The sequence below is a fragment of the Vanellus vanellus genome (assembly GCF_965231255.1).
Source record: "Vanellus vanellus genome assembly, chromosome: 13".
Taxonomy (NCBI): Eukaryota; Metazoa; Chordata; class Aves; order Charadriiformes; family Charadriidae; genus Vanellus; species Vanellus vanellus.
Genome location: NC_138918.1, coordinates 17,209,846 through 17,230,775, shown reverse-complemented (window position 1 = coordinate 17,230,775; position 20,930 = coordinate 17,209,846). Strand labels below are relative to the sequence as shown.

Sequence of the window (20,930 nt, the reverse complement as noted above, 5' to 3'; positions counted from 1 at the left end):
GAAATTCCATTCAGCTTTGATTCCTGAAAAGTGTTTGTTGTGGGAGGCGGTACAAAGGAGTGATGGGAAGAAAGGAGTGAGGTGATCTCCGTTGAATGGATTTGCATGGGAAATATTCCAGTGACATCAGAATTAAAATATGCAAGAAGCCTGGCTTTAATGAGATGTGACTCCATTTCTTGGCACAGTGCCTGTCTGAAAAAACTCCAGTAACTTGTGCAGTTTTGGTTAAGTATGAGTGAAGGATTTTGAAGCGGCAGGCTCTTTTTTGAAAATGCTTAATTTTGTTCATGCAGTATTTTTTGAAGTTGTTCAAAATGACCGGCTCTAGGATTATCTTTCACCATATTTGAGCAATCTTGGTGTCTAAGCAAGGTGGACCGTAGCTGGTTTGGAGACGCTGTGTGCAGGATCCCTACATGTGCAGACCTACGGTGGTCTGACGGCTGGGGTTTGGTGATTTACGTCAGCTTGTAATGCAACACATCCGAAAGGTTCAGGAGGGTCTTCAGTAAAGGTAAGCGGTTTCAGAAAAGAGGAAATGAAGCACTTATGACCCTTTGGGGGAAAGATCCCATTTTCCGGGCTTCAGTCCCAAACAAGGGTGTAAGCTTTGGGGCTCTAGTAATGTTGCCGGGCATTTTAGGGCTATGCCGTTTCATCTCATGGCAAATGCCCAAAAGAAAATAAGAATGAGAAAGAGGAACTGCATGGTTTAGTTGGAGCATTTCTGTCATATGGAAGCAGTCTACTGATGTTATGCCCTGATTTAAATTGCACATTCTGTCTTTCGAACCCAAGCACATAGCTGAGAATTTAATCAGTGCAGGGTGTGTACGTTCTATGTTGCTTTGGGTGGGTCTGGCAAAAAAAGCATTTTCTTAGCTAATCACAGCTCGACACCATATATCACATTACCTTAATATCGTTTGTATTGTGTAGCCCAGTGATGATATCGAACATCTTTTTTATTGTGCCATACGAATTACCAGTTTATGACCCAATTGCATGAAAAATAAATCATAAGTCCATGCAAATTTTGCATTTGGTTGCTATATGGAAAATAAATCTAATGCTAATGAAACACACCTATAAATTGCAAATTCATTAGGGTATATGAACCTAAACGAGGTTGGGCTAAATGAAATGAAGACAAAAATGCATGACCACTTCTTAAATCTTCATTTAAAAAAAATAAAAGACACAATCCAGAAGAATTCTTGTTTTAAATAGAACTTTTTTGCTTATCCATAGCATTCAATCTCCTTTTTTTCTGCTGTTTTAAGTTCCAAACTGTAAGAGCTTAAACATTACAAGAAGTTGTTGTCATTTAGAGCCTGACCTGGTTATCTGGAGTGGCTCATAGAGTCTGAATTATCATTTGACCTCTGTAAATTAACACAGCATCCCACCCTTATGTTTGCCCAATAGACCTGTAATGGCTAACAGTCCAGCAGCTTTGAAGTTACTAGTGATTTAAAGTTAACTCCTGGGGAAATAATTTTAAATGTTTTAGCACTTTTGATATATTCTCCAAGGACCAGCCTCCATGACACTCTGTACCTTGTTGAGTATTCCTGCATGATGGTTGTTCAGGTTGTAAAGGCTGATCATGTATTTTCATTAGAAATCTGTGATTTTGTATTGCTTAGCTTGACTTAAGAATCAGATCAAAAGTTTTTCTTTTTTCTTTTTAAATTGAATGTGACAAAATAGACTATCTACAGCTTTTTGGAGAAGGGGGCTATATTAGGTTTGGTCAGTAAAACAGCATCATTCAAAGCAGAAAATAAAATCATAGCAGCAACAAATAGCAGCAAATGCAGAGCAATCTGGTTAGTTGTGAAGGTGACAAAGCATGGTAATGCTTTCAGCACACAGATCCATTGCTCAACAGCATGTGAATTTTTCAGACCACAAACTATTTTTTGTCTAGACTAGGTCTGTATAAGCAAAACAAAAGTAAAGGTTCTGTGAAAACTATTGTGGCAAGGGACTTAATTGCAACACAATAACCACACGGTGTGGCTGGGTCCTGGCTCCTCTCCTGTCCTAGCTGAGGTCCAAAGGACCAAGTCTGCTGCTCCTGCAGCATCTCCTCTGCAGGATCCCACCTCATCTCCCCTGCGGGATGCCACCGCATCTCCCCTGTGGGATGCCACTGCATCTCCCCTGCGGGATGCCACCGCATCTAGTCTGCAGGATGCCACCGCATCTAGTCTGCAGGATGCCACTGCATCTCCCCTGCGGGATGCCACCGCAGTCCGGGGCTCCCCTGTGCGCAGCGGAGGGGATGCCATGCGAGGTATTAGATAGGAAGGAAATAATGGAACAGTAGCTAATTTTGTAAAAATCTGAGTAATTCATCGCAATGGATTCGAGGCCTGGTGGGGCGGAGCCCGGTGGGGTGGGGCGGAGCCCGGGGCGTGGCCCGGGGCGTGGCCCGTCGGGCATGGGAGTTGTCGGTTGTGGCAGAGGTGGGAGCGGCAGCTGGGGGGGTCGGCGGGCGGGAGGAGAGGTCGGGAGCGGCGGGCTCTGTCGGTTGTGCCGCCGTCGATGACATCCGTGGGTGAGACTTCAGGTGGGTGCTCAGAGCCCTTCCCCTCCTCTGCCGTCCCGCTGCTTCGTTAGTGTGTGACTAATTAGTTCCTGTGCCGTCTGCGCTTCAGATCGAGCTCTTCTGGGAGCTGCTGCTTTTGCTTCGTAGTGGGATGCGTTTAGGAAACACTCAGCGCTTTTTCTGACTTTGCAGCGTATCTTTGAATATCAGCAAATTTTATTATATTGACCAAGTAGAAGTTTGCCTGTTGACCTGGGCTCAGCTGCTGTAAGCAGGCTCAGCACAGCGTACCCGCAGCTGGGCTGGCAAAGTAGCTGTCTTTTAAAGAAAATCCCTTACTGGTCAGCCTCTGTTGGATTAAATAGTTCCTAACATGTAGGTTGAAGTCATATCACACGCTGCGGTATTATTGGCATTTTGCAGAATTAAGGAAAACTTAGTGCTACATGACAAAAGAGCAGACGATATGCTTGTTTGGGGTTTTGTTACTTCTGTGCTATAGGTTTATTGATATTGGCTCTATTGGACGCAAGCAATTACCCTCCCTGTTACCCTTCCTCTCAGGAATTTTACATCAAATATTTCTCAATCATGTACAAGGGTCCTCTAAAAGAACAGCCATAAGGAGCTTCTGCGTCAGAGAAATGTTCCTGCTTTACAGCCAGCAGGACTGAAGCACGGAGAAGCAATGCATCTGGGCTTAGACTGCAGGGAGCTACATCCCCTGTCTCTTGCCCCATTCACTTGGATGAGAATTTCCAAGTGTGGATTTGGAAATTAAAGGGTTACACTCTCATTTCTCCTCAGGTTGCCAGGAGTTAGATACCTAATTCCCTTGACCCCCTTGAGATTCTTGTAAAGCAAACGCTACCTTCTCTAACTTATGTAGAAACAATAAAATATTAGCCAACACCGACAAGCTGGTTAATGTGGTCTGCAAATTAAATCCCTTTAAACTTGTCTAGGTCCCGGTAACCAACGTGGGAGGCTAATGACAAGGACCTGAGTAAAGACCTAAAGTCAGCTTGGGAGTCCTAGTAATTGGCTTGGGAAGCTAATGCCAAGGAGCTGGATAAAGATGCAATTAAAGTTGCCACAAAGTGCTGGGGTACATTGCAGTTCCCAGCTGTGATAACTGAAGAGTTGGCTGTGGTTCCAAAACACCAGCATGATAGTAAAGCAGGAATGAAAGGACAAATATTTTGGCCTTTTCATTTTCCAGACATTTATATTCACTATCTGCATGGAGCCTAAATTATCCTGGAAAAATTCCAAGCAATAAGCCTTTTTTTTCTTCTCCTTCTCCAGTGGGTTAATAAAGTACGATTAGGCTTTTCTATTTTGCATTGCACAAGGGACAACATAATAAACATTTCCACTTATTTATGATCTGTCTCAGCTTTTGGAGAGTTTGACAGTTTTACAAGTCCCTGACTGCTTACCCCGGTCAGTGCAAACACCCTCCTTTGAAAGCATCGCATTTAAGCCTTCAACGTTGAGTAGACAACATGTTCAGACACTTTCTTTACGTAATAGGAGAGAACTTAAGAAAAAAATGTTACTGAAAATGCTGTCGCAAGAATAATGTGGTTCTGAACATCCTCAGGAGATGATGGTTCTAGCACAGCAAATGCATTTTTCATAGACTGCGTATAAAATGAAATACCTTATTAGCAGCTTTAAGTCATAGGCAAGGAGTACAAATTTTTAGAGCCTCAGGAAGACACACAGAGAAGGAAGATGCAATGGGAAACTTGTCATTTTATCTCCAAATGGACCTTCAAGAAGCCTTGTCGCTTCCACCACTGCCAGCACAACCAGTAATGTCAGGATCTAAGTCACTGTGTAAAGGACGTGCCAGCGCCCAGCCAACGGCTCGTGAGCTGCAGGAAAAATGCATTGCAGAGCTTGGCCTGTGGCTGCCAAGCATGCCCGCCGCTTTCTGACAATAGTTTGGTTTTGTTGGTGATGAGGGGAGGCGGCAGCATCTCGCCGTGCTGGAGCAGTTGGCCGTGGTGTGCCAAATCAAGCAGGTTTCGAGGTGGGGGCTGTGGGCTTGTCTGTTGCTGTTGTGGAAGGATTATTGCCGTGTGGGGAGAGAAAAAAAAAAAAAGTCTTCCTATATAAAGGCAAAGATTGTGAAAGAACAAAATTATTTGGCGCTTTTTTTTTTTCTGTTTCATTCCAGACTGGTGTAACATGTAGTCAAAGTCAAGCGTCAGTCCTACCCTCTTTTCTGATCTCCCGTCTGCCCTCGCGTGCCGTGGCGGGGAGAGGCTGTGTGAGTGCCTTCTCGCTGGGCACGGTGAGAAAACCTGTCACAGCCCTTTCACAAGCGCTGCACTTGCGCGCTACAGAAAATTGGACAGGCAGGGTCCTGGAGCAACTGCTGTAGAGGTGCTGCAAACAGCAAGAAAACCTCGCAGACTGTTTGCTCGCTGGCATGGTTTTGCGTGATTCAGACTTAAACACAGATGCCTTTAATAAATTAAGACCTGCCACCGGCGGGCTGTTGCACATTCCCACTCCTCTCCTTGCATGTGCCCACCACTGCTCTTGCAACTGGTGCTCGTTGGAATGCGTGGTACCCAGCTCAGAAAGGTAAAGCTAAAGCATCCAGACCCGATCACGCCAAAAAAAAAGGGAAAAGTTGCCTGCCAGTTTGGCTGGCCGGACCTGCTCGCACAGGCTCAGCGGTGTGGGTGGAAGGAGGGGCAGGAGCGTGCAGGCAGGGGAAAGGGTCGGAACGGGACTCCTGTTCTGGCAGCACATCTGTGCAGCTGAAAAGTCACGCTGCATCCTGAGAATAAGGTTCATTGTACTTAGGCTTTCAAAAAGAAATTTGTATCCTCCCATTTTATTTAGAGCAAGTGTTTTTAAAAAATGGAAGTAAGATTCAACGCTCTTCTTTAGTTGAAGTTTGTGGCCATCTGTAGTAAGGCTGACTGGCCTCTTTCATATACAGCTTCTCGGTGGCTTCAGTCCCTGCCTCTCCCTTCTCATTTGGAAAGTACTTCTTCTTTTGAGGAAAACATCTCCGAGAGCATGCCTGAATCTCAGCACAGATGTCTTTTCGTTATTGCAAGCATTCCTGTTAACATCGATGTTCATTCTGATAGGGGTTTAATACACCTTGTAGCATCTGGTTTCTAAGTACCTGATGAGTCTGGCTTTGCTCTCCGGTCTGCAAACAGGATAGTGCTCAGATGGGGGAACACGGTTTTGCAGGTCTTAAGCCCAAGTGGATGAAGGAGAGGAGGTGTCAGCCAAGCTGATGTAGCTCCTAGGACTCTGGGGAGAAGGGAGCAGCAGAGCACAGAATGGAACCACAGCGGGGGAAAAAGGAGCAGCAGCATGGAGGGCAAGGTGTGCTGGGGGTCCCCGGGACAGGCAGGCTGCGGCACAGCCGTCGTTTTGAGTGCTGTTTTCAGCAGGACTGGACTGAATCATCTTCAGCAGAGAGCACGCCTGTGTGACGTGGTACAGCCATAGGATGGCACGGATCACGTACTTGTGTATTGTTTCTCATAAACATCTGGTAGTAACCTATCTCCCATAGCCCACGGGGAAACAGCTGGCTTGGCATGGAAATTTTGCTGGCAGACTCTAATCTAAGGTGGAATATTATGCTTTGGAGGAAATGATTTTTTTTCGTCTGCTTAATTATGAAATCAGTTCATGAGAAGGGAGGTGAAATGTTTGGATTGCTCCGCTATTTCCGTTGTACAGGTAGTTCCCAAAAGATCTGTTAAAAAATGGTCATCCTCTTGTATGACATCTAGCTCACAGGCAATAGTATCTGGGGGTGCTGCTCCATACTGGATTTCGGAAGGCTCCCCAAATTCCATTTTCTATTCAGGACGAGCTAACTTCTCTCCAACAAGCATCTGAGCGGCTATTCTAACATCAAGAAGAACTAAGCAATTGCTATCAGCTTGTGTTCATTCGTACATCTATTTTAAAAGTTGGTCAGTAAACCTGGAAGATTCTTTTGTAGTGACTGTGTGACTAAAGGAGTGGGGAAGCACATTCTAACCAGTCAGTGAGGCTGGCTGGGAGGGTGCATCTCATCACTGCATGGCGAGGCCGAGTAGGCAGGCTGTGAAGCCAAGCTAGGATCAGAAGCTAGCAACGGGTCTCCTGCACAAATGGTTCATGTATACTACTTGTCTTGCCAGAAAAAAATAGCGTAGAGGTCCTCTCAATAGCCCCAAAGAGTCTTCAAGAAGATTGTCTCTGCTTTTCCTGAAGGAATCTTAGGTAGGAAACTGAACTTTGGCAGCTTTTAAATGCATGCCTGAAAGCACCATGCAAGTTGCCAGAACTGCGATCGTTACTTTAGCCCCTCCATTAGGGCAGGATTTATAAGGATCTGTTGCACGTTTATAACAGGTCCTGCCCAAGGTGGGTATGTTAGTATAACCGTTAATGCTGCTCATGGTTATTGCTCTTCTTTCACATCTCTGTGACTTTCATTCCCAGAGCTTTAGAGCTCCATGGGGTCCCTGAAGGAGAGCACTGCTGGGGTGTTTCATCTATGTTCTGCCATTACTGCCGAACGAGTTTTCACTTGTCCTTCAGGCTGCATATGCCAAAAAGCAAAGCAGTCTTGCACATCCGTGCTGAGTGCAGCCCTATGGAGAGCAGTTACTTCCTTTGAGCAATTATTTCTTCTTTCCTTTTTATTTCCTCCTCTCATATTGATCATTATCATTGTAATACAGGTTGTTCTGGGAATTTCCTTTCATTGGAGTAAAAATCCTAGGCATTCATTATCCCTTTATGATTTCAATTTCCAGTAGGATTGGGAGGAGGCAGCATAGATGTCCCTGAAATATAGCGGTATCAGTAGGACCATTTTGGTAGTTATTTTAGCAATAAAATAATCGCGGTAAATCTAATGGCAAATAATTGTAGACATGCAGGCCAGGAACTTTTTAGTGCTTCATGTGTTGTCTCCTAACACAGCAGTGGCACTGCAACGTGGGACTGTACAAAGGTATGGTAGAAGGGCTGAAGATTTGCATTAGCAAAGAAAATTCCCCCGGCTCCTGTGTCCTTGTCCTATGGAAGAGGCCACCTCCAAGGGTGAGAACACCATTGTATTTTCAGTCATAGCCATTGCAAATGTCACCACTAGCTGCAAAATATTCTCTAGCCTGGTCTTATTTGCATCGCTGTTCACGGCTTAGTTTGCTCTAAAAATAGAGTCGCACTTTTAACGTGTTGGGAGCTGGGGAGGCTTCAACTCTTGCACAGTCGCCCTCCTGTCTGAGCTGGGGAAAGCTGGGCACAGGCTCCAGTTGACTAGTTTAAAGCGAGGTCTGGAACGAGCACAGCTACAGTTTCCCCACAGCTGAGCTGGTTGAGCGAGTCTGCTGCATTTTTCTAAGTGAAAATCACTTTGTCTTTATGAAGACTTTTAGTATTAGACTGGTCACCCTCCTGGCTCTTTTCTACAGATTTTTTTCTTTCCTATTTTGCTCTGTGAGTACAATGCTTGTGTTTTATCAGTCTCCTGTCTTGGTATTCAGTGAATGCTGTGTTATGATAAAGATTGTGATAAATCATGGCATTGAGTATAGTAATAAATGTAGGCATAGTGTATATAGGCTATTGTGGAAGAAATTAGTTTCTGTTCTGCAGCGTGGAAAAAAAAAAGGAGTCATGCATCTGTTTTATGTAGCAATACCCTTATCGTCCCGTGGTATCGCTTTATTCTCAGATGAAAAAGCCATAGAATTTCGTGCAGAAAAGCCTTTGTTACGGATGGCATTGTCCAAATGACTCCAGTGACGATGGAAATAATTTAAAGTTTAGAAGTAGAATAATAAAATCATGGAAGTTCTGTAAGTTTTTGATGAGTTTCTTCAGTCTGTTGCACCGATAACTTAAAACTGAGAAGTTAGAGCAAAGGAAGCAGTGAATTTGGATAGGTGAAGTGATATGTGAAGTGTCTTGGAATCCTGTCTTTGAGCGTATGTATAAAGAAAATAGTTTTAAGAAACAGGTCTGTTCCCCTAGTCTAGCATGCTACATTTTAAGGTGCTTTAAAAACAAACGTTTGGGTCTACTAAGCTGGCTTGATGTTAAGGTACTGTTAAAACATTTCTTTCAAAGTAGTCTGTGCCTTTTGGTTGGCTGTTGTAACGTGTGCTGGAGTGCACGCAGACACACAAAAAGTGTGGTGTGGGAATCCTCTCCTCTTCAACAGACCCAGTAATTACTCGTATTTGCAGAGTTTAGAGCCTGCTGGCATGTGCTCATGCTAAACATGTTTATGTTTTTGAGGCATCTGGTGAGTGTTCTGTGATTCTGTGAAGTTATATGCTGTCCCTGCTCCTGTGGGAATGCTATAGTATGGGCCGTAGGGCTTTATGAATTGTCACAAAATGAGCAGTTAATTCTTGACATCTGCTATGCTGAAGTGACTGCCAAGTTGCGTGGGTAGTTGGCAAGGAAATAAATATTGATAGGCCCTAGCAACAGGTACTCCTGAGAACTCTTGTTCTGGGAACGCTTAGGCTGTGTCCAGTGTTATTAATGTTGTGATAGCATTTTAAGTTTATTTATAGGATTTGTTTGTGTCTTATCACCATGTCTCAGAACTGGAATGCATGTATGGGCTTTGCTGTGCGAGGGCATAGACATGTGTATCGTACACCCTTCTCTGGTGACTCATTTCGACATATAACAGATGCTTCGCTGTCCAGATCTCAGGGGTAGTTGATGTGCACCGATGTACGACATCTCAAGTACGTGCTCGTATCTAGACTCTCGTGTGTTCGCTATCTGTCCTGTGTTGGAATGGCTACTCCAGAGCTATGTACGTGTAAATGCGTCGGCTGCAAGAATCTCTTTAGTAATATACTAACAAAACATTCATATGCAAGATCCTCTGAGAATCCACCAGATGATATAGAATTAGCTTGCTTATAGTGTGAAAGCACTGATTCTTGTGAGCACTGTAATTGAAAAATTTTACTTTCTCATTGCAGAAATTGAAGCCAGAGAAGCCTGCGACTGGCTGAGAGCCGCCGGCTTTCCCCAGTATGCTCAGCTCTTTGAAGGTATGATCCCCAAGATTTGTCAGCAGCTGACACTGAATCCAAGTAGAATTGTTGACATGAATAATCTTTCAGAACCTGACGCTTTTGATGGAAGCACTTCCAGATTCTCTAATGTCTTCATGCAGACCTGTAGAAAAATAGCAACCTGGTGGGTGTTCTCGCTGAAGGGGCATCTTAATTGGGTTAGCGTGGACTCTATAGATTCTGTAAAGGACCAAATCTTTCCTGTTTAATGTTAGGCAGGAACACAGTCAAATGTCTGCTTTTTGTGATTTTCAGTTGCTTATAATTGTCTCAGGCTCCTTTCCTTTTTATTTTTTTCGGACTCACTGATTGCAAACAAAACTCATCTAAGGCTCTCCAGCCTGTGGTCTGGAGCAAGATTGTTTTATAGGTGTTTTGAAAAAGAATGTTGGAAAAATCATCTTGCAGTCATAAGTTTTTAAAACAGATACTCAGAGGCAGCCAGCCACAGTCAAGCAATGCAATTTCAGCATGTTTTCAGGTCGTTAAAGCTACAAAGAGTGCTTATTACTTGTGGGGGAGATACGGATTTGTTGAGAACTTGTGTAATTTTCAGACAACACTTATGCTGTCTGAAAACCTTAAAACTGTTCTTCTTTAAAATATGTTTATTGTTACAATCATTGAATGTAACAAAAGCTAATCTATTTTTATGAGAGTCGTTTATCAAAGAACTACAGTTAAATGAACTAACAGTAACCTCTGCCTGCTCTCATTCCCACCTCCCCTGTTCGTTGCAAAATTAGAATTTGGAAGTCGAGCAATAGAGCCAAATTTGAAAGCTGTGTACTAGGAAACATGATAGCTCATCGAAATGCTTCCCCTTTGACTACGGCAGGTTCTATTGTATAAGCTGTCAGTCTTACAGTTTGCTGGAAACGTACATTGTCATGCTTCTGCAAAATCCATCCTCTGCGTTACCTTGCTGGTTATGCAGTCTCCTGACTTGATGGGGTAAGTTAAGTTTAAAAAGTAAGGCAAGAAAATACTGATGGATCTCACTGGTTCCCTCATCTGCAAGGCTAAACCTCAGAAGCCGGAGCATTGAACTCTCCAGCCGGTGATCAATCAGCTTCAGGCGCAGCATGATCTGTCGGGCTCACAGCACCTCGAAGGTGTCACGTCCTGCATTGTACTTTACCATCAACCAAAGCTTATGTAAAACACTCCTAGTTTTATTCTGTACTTGAAGGCAGAATTTGCAGAGAACCTAACCAAAGCAAAACTTTAATTTTTTATTTCTTGGCTGTAGTGCTCAGTCACCGCAAGCGCCTGGAAATGCAGCAAATGCTTCTCTACCCGTAACCGGTGACAGCAAACAGATATACCTACATTTATTCTCCCACTTGGTCTCAGGAACTGATCCTCACTTACTTGGAGGACATTTGTGTGAATATGTAGCTATAGAAATAGATTTAGATTTATTTCACCTATGGTAAATTTGTTGCAGGAATCAAAGTCTTTGCAATTATAACTCAGTTTTCAGATTCAACTTCTTTGTTTACAGATATGCAGTTTCCTATTGACGTGCAAACTGTGAGGAGAGATCATGAATTTTTAGATGGAGATGCGATTGAATCACTATTCAGGTAAACATTAATTATGAATCATCTTTAATACCTCCAGGCTCCATAGTGATTTGTCATTCATATTTTCATACCTTAGTTTTTGTCAAAGACTAACAAATTCACCAGTGCTGCAATTGAAGGAAATCCCTGAAGCACATACTTTAGTACCACTGAAGCTGGTTGTTTTAAGAATTTAAAGGTAAAGTAAGCACGCATCTGCACGTCTTCTTCAGCCAAGGTCTCGGTGACGTTACACTGAGCACCAAATCTGTCTTTTCTGTAATGTGACATGTCTGCAGGCTGAGGAAGAATAACCAGTTCCCTGCAAGCATACGGTAGCATGACAGTTTGCTCTATAGAATTGCATATTACAGAGCGCAGGGATTTCCTCTGACTCGTGAGCTTCCCCAGAGCTGGTCCACAAGAGAAACAGCTAAAATGATCCTCACAAGAGACACCTTTTCTGTTTTGTTTTCCTGAATAGTTTTTTGAGTGAGAAGCAAAGGCATTGATTTAAAATTATTGGTTTGCCACGGCTGTTCACAGCACACAAGTGAAATCGCATGGTCGATGCAAAGTCAAACTCATTGCTCTTTGGACTTTCCCCATGTAAGAATGCCAGGATAGCGTAGAGGCATTCTTCTTATCACTTACTGCAGTTTTTAAAGCCTTTTCGTTATGAGATTGTTTAGCAGGTGAATTCCAGACTGTCTGTGCCACTTGGCCGATCCAAGGGATGCAATAACGATTTCTAGCTCCTAAGGGACCAGAAAGTTACTCTTCTGGCAAAGTGGTTTGGCTCTTTTCTGTATTGTTAGGTCACCTGAATTCAAATTCTGCTTGTAACAGGAGCACCAACAGGAGCTGTTCGCACAGACATCTCTAATGCACTGCAGATATTAGAGAACTTTGGATATATTTTGTTTCTTAATATGACTTCTATCCCAAGCGTTCCTTGAAGGCCGCCAGTGTGCCTCCCTCTTGATGCCACATATTTGTTTGGCAGTTAAGTGAATGACTAGTTTGGGGCCTTATTGATTCCACATGTTTTAATTAAAATGGTAGATAATAAAGTCCTGCTAAGGATACAGGTTAATGTCTTCTTTTTTTTTTTTTTTTTTAAGAAGTCCACTTAGATCTTCTTTCATTTTCAAAATCTTAAATCAATATACAGTTTTTCACAATCATTAAAGCTCATAATATGATTTTAATTAACTGATTAATTATGGTCCTCTTCTCTAATTTTAAGATAGCAACCTGGAACTGTGAACATCACGGGGTTGTTAGTTGGCCTTGGTTTTGGCAAAATGTGTGGAGAACCTCCAATAGAATGTCAGCCTTTGATGCCAATAATGAGGACACCATGGTAGAATTTCAGAACTAGTTTGGTGCATGTTTGGTTTTGAGAAATAAAATAGTTTAAATTTAAAACTTCTGTATTTTTTCTCATACTCTAGACGGTTGAACACATTGAACAAGTGTGCATCAATGAAAGTGGAAATAAGACGTCAGAGGAAACGAGTACGTTTGTAAAATATAGTTAATTTTCTCATTAAAAATGTGTTTAGCTACTATATCAAAAACCTGTTTTGAAAGGTGTATGAAGGATTAGCAATTTCTGAACTTTTCTTTCTATTCTCTTCCATCCTTCAAAGCTCTTCCATTTGCATTTTCTGCTGAAAGACATAGTAATGGAGATTGAAATTATGTAATGTTCATTTTGTAACTTTGTAAGGTAGGTTAGGGGTGGGTTTTGAAACTGTTTTTAAAAATAATTTGATACACATTACTGTCCAATAGTTGCACCAAGGCCCCACCTCGGCGTGTCTTTTATTGCTTTCCTAAGAAGTTTCATGTCTTATTTAAGGTCTGAAAGTGAAACTTCACTCTTACTGACTGAACGAAGGATAAGAAATTGAAATGGACAATCCAAGTAGTGTCAGCTGGACAAACGTCCAGCCAGTAGAAGCTGGATAGGTTTTAGTTGTGCCAGCTTTGTCGTCTCCTGCAAAAACAGTAGATAAAACAGAGTTATAACCCCATCTTGGCTGGGTAACACCAGGATTGTAAAGTCTCTTAGGTACCATGGATTAACTGCATGACTAGCAAGAAAATAATGTCATCTTTGGGGAAAATGTCTCAGTTTTTTGGAAAGTTCCACTCTGCTGTCAAGGAAGAATGGGGCAAGAGAGGGTCCACAGAGAAGAGACAGGTCATTCCCGTCGCTGTAACAGTTTGCTGGCCAAGTGCTTGCTTGGCATGGGGACGATACAGCAAATGGAGCACCCAGGGCAAACGGGCGGTGAGGCTGAGTGCCAGATTTTGATGCTCCACAGTCCTGCAGCCAAATGCTTCTTTGCTTGAAAATGGAAGAGTTTTGGTCACAGAAATGTGAAAGTGTGTTTGATTTGTTTGGCTTTAGGAAAGGCCATGTAAACCCACTGCGATTACCCTTCAAAACCTTTGGGTTTGCTGCAAAACAGAATTTTTAATCCTCAGATGAAATATGTCATCTTTTCCTGTGGTAAACTTACCACATTTGTCAGCATGTTTTTCATCTAAAAGAACAGAGCTCAGGGCAGACCTGCAGTAACTGAATGGTTATATTTCCATATCTTGGTCTCAGGGGTTTTGGACGTAGGCAGAAGATTTAAGTCTCCTCTTCTGTTACATTTTTTGGTAATTTCAAGTTCGCCAAACTTTGCCCTTGAACTGTACTTTTTTTTTTTTTCCTTCTAAGAGTGATGACTCTGAAGATGATGAACCTTGTGCAATAAGTAACAAATGGGCTTATGAGAGGTGCAGTCAAAGATGGTCTCGTATTGAGAGCATAGAAGGTTTCCCAGGAGAGGAAGGTGCTGGTGCATCAGTCCCAGGCAGTCCAATACTGAAGAGCATCAGCAACGAGGATACTATCTTTCTGGATCATGGCGAGAAACATGATGTGTCCTCAGTTCACAGTACTAGCAGTGGTGACAGTGACACTGTTAGCTTTCCAAAACCTTTTGAAGACGTGGAAACCAGCACGAGTTCCTCAAGATGTTCCTCAATTAAGGTGGCTTCACTGGACTCTTCTTTTAGTTGTTCTCCCCCCAGTGAATTTTTAAATATCACCAGCGAAGAGAAGCTTTTGGATAAGTCACCATATAAAAAGAGGAAGAGCCTTCTAAAGAAAATGGAGAAGTTGCACTTAAGGAGCTGCAACTTAAGGAGTGGTCAGTCAAAGGCCAAACCCGTAATAAGTGAACCTGTTCTTCTGGAAGGCCTTAATGAAGAAAAGATGAAGATGCTGAACTGTGTAGATATTTCCAACCTCTCTGGCATCCGAACAAAGAACAATTCTTCCTTTTCTCCTCAGGGTTGTAATAGCAGCAATCAGTCTGAAAATAGCAGCACAGTGGGCAGTACAAGTCCTCTTATAAAACCACAAAGCCACTGTGAAGACGGAGGGGTGTGTGCAGAGCACTTGGATTCTAGCAAGCTCTTGCTGTGGAATGATCTATCTCAGCAAAACCTAAAAAATGACACGACGTTACGAATGAACCAGATGTTTCAGATACCACAAGGCCATAAACCTGGCACTTTCCCCAAAGCACTTACAAACAGCTCCCTGTCTCCAGTAGACAACTCTACCATCAACTGGAGAACTGGGAGTTTTCATGGGTGCAGGAGAAACCGGAGCAGAAGCAGTTCCAAGGACTCCAAAGCCCCCAGGAGCCCCCTTTCATGCACAAATAACAGGCTAAGTATATATGACAACATGCCCAATATTGAACTTGATAATTTGGAGGCAGCAGAAGTTGGCGATGACGATGTTTTTTCAGAACTTAACAATGTTATAGAAGATGTCAACGGCCTCAAAAAGTTGGTCAATCAGTGGACAGAGAAGTTCTCAGATGATGGGGATTCAGACTTTGCCAGTGACTTGACCTCTTTGAATCCATCCTCACCTAAAGAAATCTGTCTTGAAACAGAGGGCTCAGGAGATAAGACAGCAGACCTCCCAACCACTGAGAGAGCGAGCAGCTGTGAACTGGGCAAGGAGATCAGTTCTGCAGACCTGACATACCTGACAGACCCTAAGAAGACCAACAGGTCAGCCACCCTTGGGTTTCCCTAGTAGACTTCCCCTTGGGAACCGTTCCCCATTGATTCTCTCCATTCCAAATGTAATCGCTTTCCCAGAACAAAGTATTCTTAAGGAAGTCTGTTCTGGGTAGCAAGGTCTGCACCGCTGGTGCCAGGTACTGCTGGTCTGCTGGTGCTGCTGGTCTGCAGGCACTGGTATCTATATCTGCTCTGACCTCTGCTGAAAGCAGGGCCGTCATTGTCTGCATGAGCCCCTAATCAGACATTTGGAATCAGACTTCATGGGTAGCTTGCTGCATTTCTTATTGAAACATTTTGTATTGCCAGAGTACCTCCTGGGTGAGAAGTACTTTGTTTAAATGCAACTAAGAAGCTTGGGAGCTGCAGGTCATTTAGAGTCTTAGGTGCTTCACAGATGCAAGCAGAAAACTAACAGGGACAACGGGAACAGTCCTAAGCTTAAACGATATTTATGCCGTAGGCACGGGAAGCAACACTGGTCTTTGGAAGAGAGCGTGAATTTGGAAAGCCTCTCCATCCAGACTGATAGCCAGTCAGCTGCCCAGCTGGCCCGGACCCAAAAGCTGGCTTTGTTGAAACTCACTGCCCTAATGGACAGATACTCCCCTTCCAGTAAGCAGGGCTGGAACTGGTAAGTTGTCTAATGCTAAAGCAACCTGTGTTGGAAAGAGAGGATTCAGTCTAAGCAGGTGAATTTCCTCGTCTGTCTACATTACACACGTGCAGGATGAGGAGTTTCATCCTGTTAAATCACTGGCGGTTTTGTGGTTGTTTCAATGGCTCCAGGATTTCCTCTGCTATGGACTGCACTTCTGCTCCTCGCTGGTGGTCATGTTGTTACTGATTTTAAAGCACATTCTGGTTTCTCTCTGAATTGGCCCAATTTGCAGGGTTTTGTCAAAGGTCCTTCACAGAGATTGCAGGACCTGATGGTGAGAGCTGGCTGGGCTGAGAATCCATCTCTTCAGCGTCGAGTCCCAGTTTGATCTAGACCGATGACAAAGTCAGTGACTCTTAGAACTATCAGTTAGTATCTTGTGATAGGGATCTGGTACTTGAATGTAGAAAGAAGTGAAAAAAACCTGCAGTGTCCTAAAGGGATGGAACGTATTTCACATGAGGATGCTTTATTAAAGCTAATTTCAGTTTTGAAATGAGGAAGTCATTCCTATAATTGCCCTTAAGGATTTTCTTGCTATCTTATGATGCTTTGTGTACCGGTATGTGGCAGAATTTAGGGTTGTGGCAAGTATAACTAAATCCTTTCCCATGCCTGTAACTAAAGTAAGCAGGCGGAACTGCGCTGGAGAGCTAATAAGTTGCATGCACTGGTTTTTCTTTTCAGGACTATACCAAAGTTCATTAAAAAAATAAAAGCCTCTGACTACAAGGACAAAAATGTGTTTGGGGTTCCTTTGCTTCTGAATGTTCAGCGAACAAGCCACCCACTGCCTAATGGCATACTGCAAGCACTGGACTATTTAAGAAGCCACTTTCTTGACCAGGTATGAACTTGAGGCAGCTCTGTTCCATAAATGGATCTGCTCCAGGGAACCAGTCTCTGCTTCCAGCTTTTGTGAGGGACTTCCTTGCCTCCTAAGGCAGAAAGGTGTAGGTCTAAGCAGGTGCTGTTTCCTTCTGGGAATACCTTTAGTCCTGTATTGTATTTCTGTGCCATAGAATCATAGAATGGTTTAGGTTGGAAGGGACCTTAAAGACCATCCAGTTCCACCCCCCTGCCCTGGGCAGGGCCACCTCCCACCAGCCCAGGTTGCTCCAAGCCCCATCCAACCTGGCCTTGAACACCTCCAGGGATGGGGCAGCCACAGCTTCTCTGGGCAACCTGCGCCGGGGCTCACCACCCTCGTATGTGCCTTGCCTCTCTGAAATGGTCTGCGGTCAGTTCTCCTGGTGCAGGCAGTCAGGCTGTCTTCTCCTGGTGAGGCAGCACGTCTCTGCTCCCCGAGGGAGAAAAATCTACCAAACAATGCCGTTATTCCCTCCGTTCTGTGGTTGCTGGTAGTGCCAGAGCTAATGTCATAATTAATCTTATTTCAGTTGAAATGTACTACTAAGCAGAGATAAAACATATTAGAGCAGTGCCTGTAACTTCTTTTTCTGGCTCTCAAATCCGTATTTACCCACTAAGTGGAGATGTGCGCACGGCGGTGAGAGCATGTGTTGCATCTGCTGTTCCTATAGCATAGGTGCAGAAATGGGAGACCCAGTGACGAGACATATCAGTTAGAGAAAGGGCTTTCTTTTTTCTATGCTTTGCAAACGTATAGGTGTGTAATATTACACCAGACAACACAAATGTGTGCATCCGGTGGAGTTACAATGCAGTTTGGTGGCACATATTGCATCTGAGCAGTCGGTTTCTTACAAAGGCAGTGTGTTTCCTTTTGAGGTGGTGGTGGGATCTATTCAGTTAATATAAATAAACCAATGAATGTAAATACTGTCTCGGTGGCACACAGTGAAACTTCCAGCAGAAGCTTTGTTGATGTCGAGTCCATGGGAAACTTCTAAATCTAGGTTTTCTCTGAAACTGGATTGACATTCATATTGAAAATAAAACCAAAATTTCCCTCAGAATGGCAATTGCCCTTTGCCAACCTGTAGACGTATTAGATGGATCAGATGTTAAACCTCAGCCTTGTGGGTCTCACAGTCTGAGCTTGTTTTCTCCAGCATGGGCATCAATGTACATTTGCTTTTGGATGAACACACCCGAAACTTGCAGTTCTAATGTGTGAACACAGCCTGCTCAAGCAAACTGACAGATGTCAATACTAACGATTTTAAAAGTCAAAAAGAGTACTTTTCTATTAACTAAAAAGCAAGCAAACAAACATGAAAACTGGCATGCCTTTCACAGCTGGTTCTGTGGGCATCAGTCATGCTTTGCTGGGAAGGATTGTGTCTAATGATACAAAAATCTTTTGGTGTCAGATCCCACTACCATAGGGTCTTAGCTGTCAAAAGGAAAGTGAAGGCTCAGTTATTTGTCAGAGGTTTGATTCCTCATGACTCTTCTCTTTGTCTAATATTTTCTTTTACCTGCAGGTTGGCTTGTTCCGAAAATCTGGTGTTAAATCCAGGATCCTGTCTTTAAGAGAAATGAACGAAACCAACCCAAACAACGTATGTTACGAAGGGCAGTCAGCATTTGATGTGGCCGATATGGTGAAGCAGTATTTCCGCGACCTTCCCGAGCCTATATTTACTAGCAGGCTCTGTGAATCCTTCCTCCACATCTACCAATGTAGGTAACAAAAGCTACAGTTTTCAAGTTCCTTGAATATCGTAATATTCATCTGTACAAGGCAGTGGCCAGAGTAAGACTAATGCCATGTCCCCTTGTAGTCAGAGGAGACCAGTCAGGAAGGACGTTTCTGAAAAGATGAGTTCGTTGTGGCTCTGGACTTTGGAGCTGTTTTCTAACATTGTGTCTTTCCGTTCTTTGAAGGATGAGTGTAATAGCATATGTTGCAGCGGCCCTCCTAATCTGGGTTTTCAAATTTCCTTATGCAAAATTAAGAAAGAATCTAATCCCCTTGTTCATGATATGAAGTAGCACCTTGTGCAAGAAGTCATGTTATATTGATGAAATGTCTATATTAAGGTGCCCAAGCACAGTTGCTGTGAAACATCATCTTTGCCTGGAAGGACCAGCAACTTTCTGCCCGTGTTCTCACTGTTGCTATCTTGAGACTCACCTTGAGAACGAAGGAAATGTGAAGCTGAAATCTAGCGTTGAATGTAGTTTTAAGCAGGTTCCATCTCCAATACTTTGCCTTCAGGGAATTCACTTTCAAAAAGCAACTGGGTTGGGGAAGGAACTTGCTGTAAGGGCTTACGATGGTGTTGCTACAGGCAAGTTTCTTCTTTTGAGAGAAGGTTTTGAAAGTCAAAGTACGAGATTTCTGAGCGGACTAGTTTTCACCCTGTTTTATGTGACTTTTATTGACATGAGTACATGAGCTGCTGCTGTCCTGTGTATGGTGCAGGTTCATGAAAGTGTGGTTGGGTTTTATTTTTTAACCTGTCAGACTTTTAGAATTTTGTCTGAAAATACTTTTTTGATTTGTTTGAAGCAGGTTTTCTTTTTGCATCCACAAATCCTATTTGTAAGGAGGATGTCCAATGGGTGTGGAACCATGTTTTTCCATATATTATAACCTGGCCACTGCCCTCCTCCCGTTTCTTGTTTTGGGATGATAGAAACAGCAAATGACTGAGTTACCCTGCTCACCCATCTTGTGCCACGTGTGACTTGAACAAGTGCCCAGATTAAATTGCTATCTTTCGGAGATATGTGCCGCTTTCACCAAGAAGCATGTTTTGTGTGTTCTGCATACGCGCATCAACTTGAAGGGAAAGAAAAGTGATCTTCCACCCTTTGTAGTGGTGTAAATTGGAGAAACCCTCATGACAGGGAGATGCATGGCAGGATGAACCATACCTACTCTCCTGCAGGAGCTGTTTGGGCACACAGTCTCACTGGTTTTCAGTGTGAATTAAAATCTGTTGGCAAAAACGTTGTTCTCTCAATTGAGTTAACTGAGAGCATCTGTTCTCTTCATGCCTGAAGCTGAGAGGGGAAGACAGTAGAGTGGCTGTCTCCTCCAAAGTACCATTCCAGAGTCATATTTTGTGGGGAGACAAGCCCTCATTTGGATCGTAACCAGAGCCCGTTCAGGATAAGTTCATTAGCGTGGTCGTCAAGATAAATTACAGGTGAAGCACCAACATGGGCTGGGTGTGAATGTGCATCTTGACAGGCAATAGGAGAAAACTGTCCCTGTGTGATGTGACTGTGATAATGGCCTTTTCTTTGTCTGCCGTGAGCTAGACTGACAGAAAAATGGATGAACCTACAGTTTCAATGCCCGGTTGGGACTCTGTTGATAGATGCTTCCTCTGCAAGTCACATTTAATTTTCATCATTTTTTCTGTTTTCAGACGTGCCGAAGGATCAGCAGTTTCAGGCTGTCCAGGCTGCTATTCTCCTTCTCCCAAAGGAAAACCGAGAAGCTTTGAAAATCCTCCTGTTCTTTTTGCGAGATGTGGTTGCTTTTGTTGAGGAAAACCAGATGACCCCGACCAACATTGCTGTCTGCCTTGCACCTTCTTTGTTTCACCTCAACACCATGAGACGGGATAGTTCCTCCTCCTCCACTAGGTATTAGCTCTTACTGCTGGCATTGCTGCTGCCCACAGTGTTCTTAGCTGGAACGGTGCTTTCTGTAGCTGGCCCGGGAGCAGTGTCTGCTTTTAAGGGGGAAATAGTGCATGTGTCTTGGGGTTCGTCTCAAATGTGATTGTTCAGGTCCAGGGAAGTGGTTGAGTCACCAGCCCTGGAGGTATTTAAAAGACACGTAGAAGTAGTGCCGAGGGACATGGTTTAGGGGTAACTTGGCAGTGCTAGGTTAACGGTTGGACTCGATGATCTTAAAGGTCTCTTCCAACCAAACCCGTTCTATGATTCTATAATTCTATGACAACCGGGCATGGCGAGATCCAGCAGCTCGTTGTCCAGTGTAGAGAACGGTGGTCAGGCCCCTTTGTTATGCTCCCGACTAGTCCGCATGT

General features: G+C 43.5%; 1 protein-coding gene across 1 annotated transcript in view; it reads left to right on the top strand.

Moving 5' to 3' along the window:
• LOC309677271 (rho GTPase-activating protein 7-like) overlaps window positions 1–20,930 on the top strand; it is a gene marked incomplete at its 5' end in the record, with an annotated part of 59,434 nt that overhangs the window by 36,168 nt on the left and 2,336 nt on the right. The window contains 8 exons of the mRNA XM_082490040.1: window positions 9,559–9,630; window positions 11,162–11,243; window positions 12,680–12,743; window positions 13,963–15,317; window positions 15,793–15,963; window positions 16,678–16,837; window positions 18,402–18,600; window positions 20,301–20,520. Of these exons, the coding sequence (XP_082346166.1) occupies window positions 9,559–9,630; window positions 11,162–11,243; window positions 12,680–12,743; window positions 13,963–15,317; window positions 15,793–15,963; window positions 16,678–16,837; window positions 18,402–18,600; window positions 20,301–20,520 (2,323 nt within the window). The remainder of the gene's footprint in view (window positions 1–9,558; window positions 9,631–11,161; window positions 11,244–12,679; window positions 12,744–13,962; window positions 15,318–15,792; window positions 15,964–16,677; window positions 16,838–18,401; window positions 18,601–20,300; window positions 20,521–20,930) is intronic.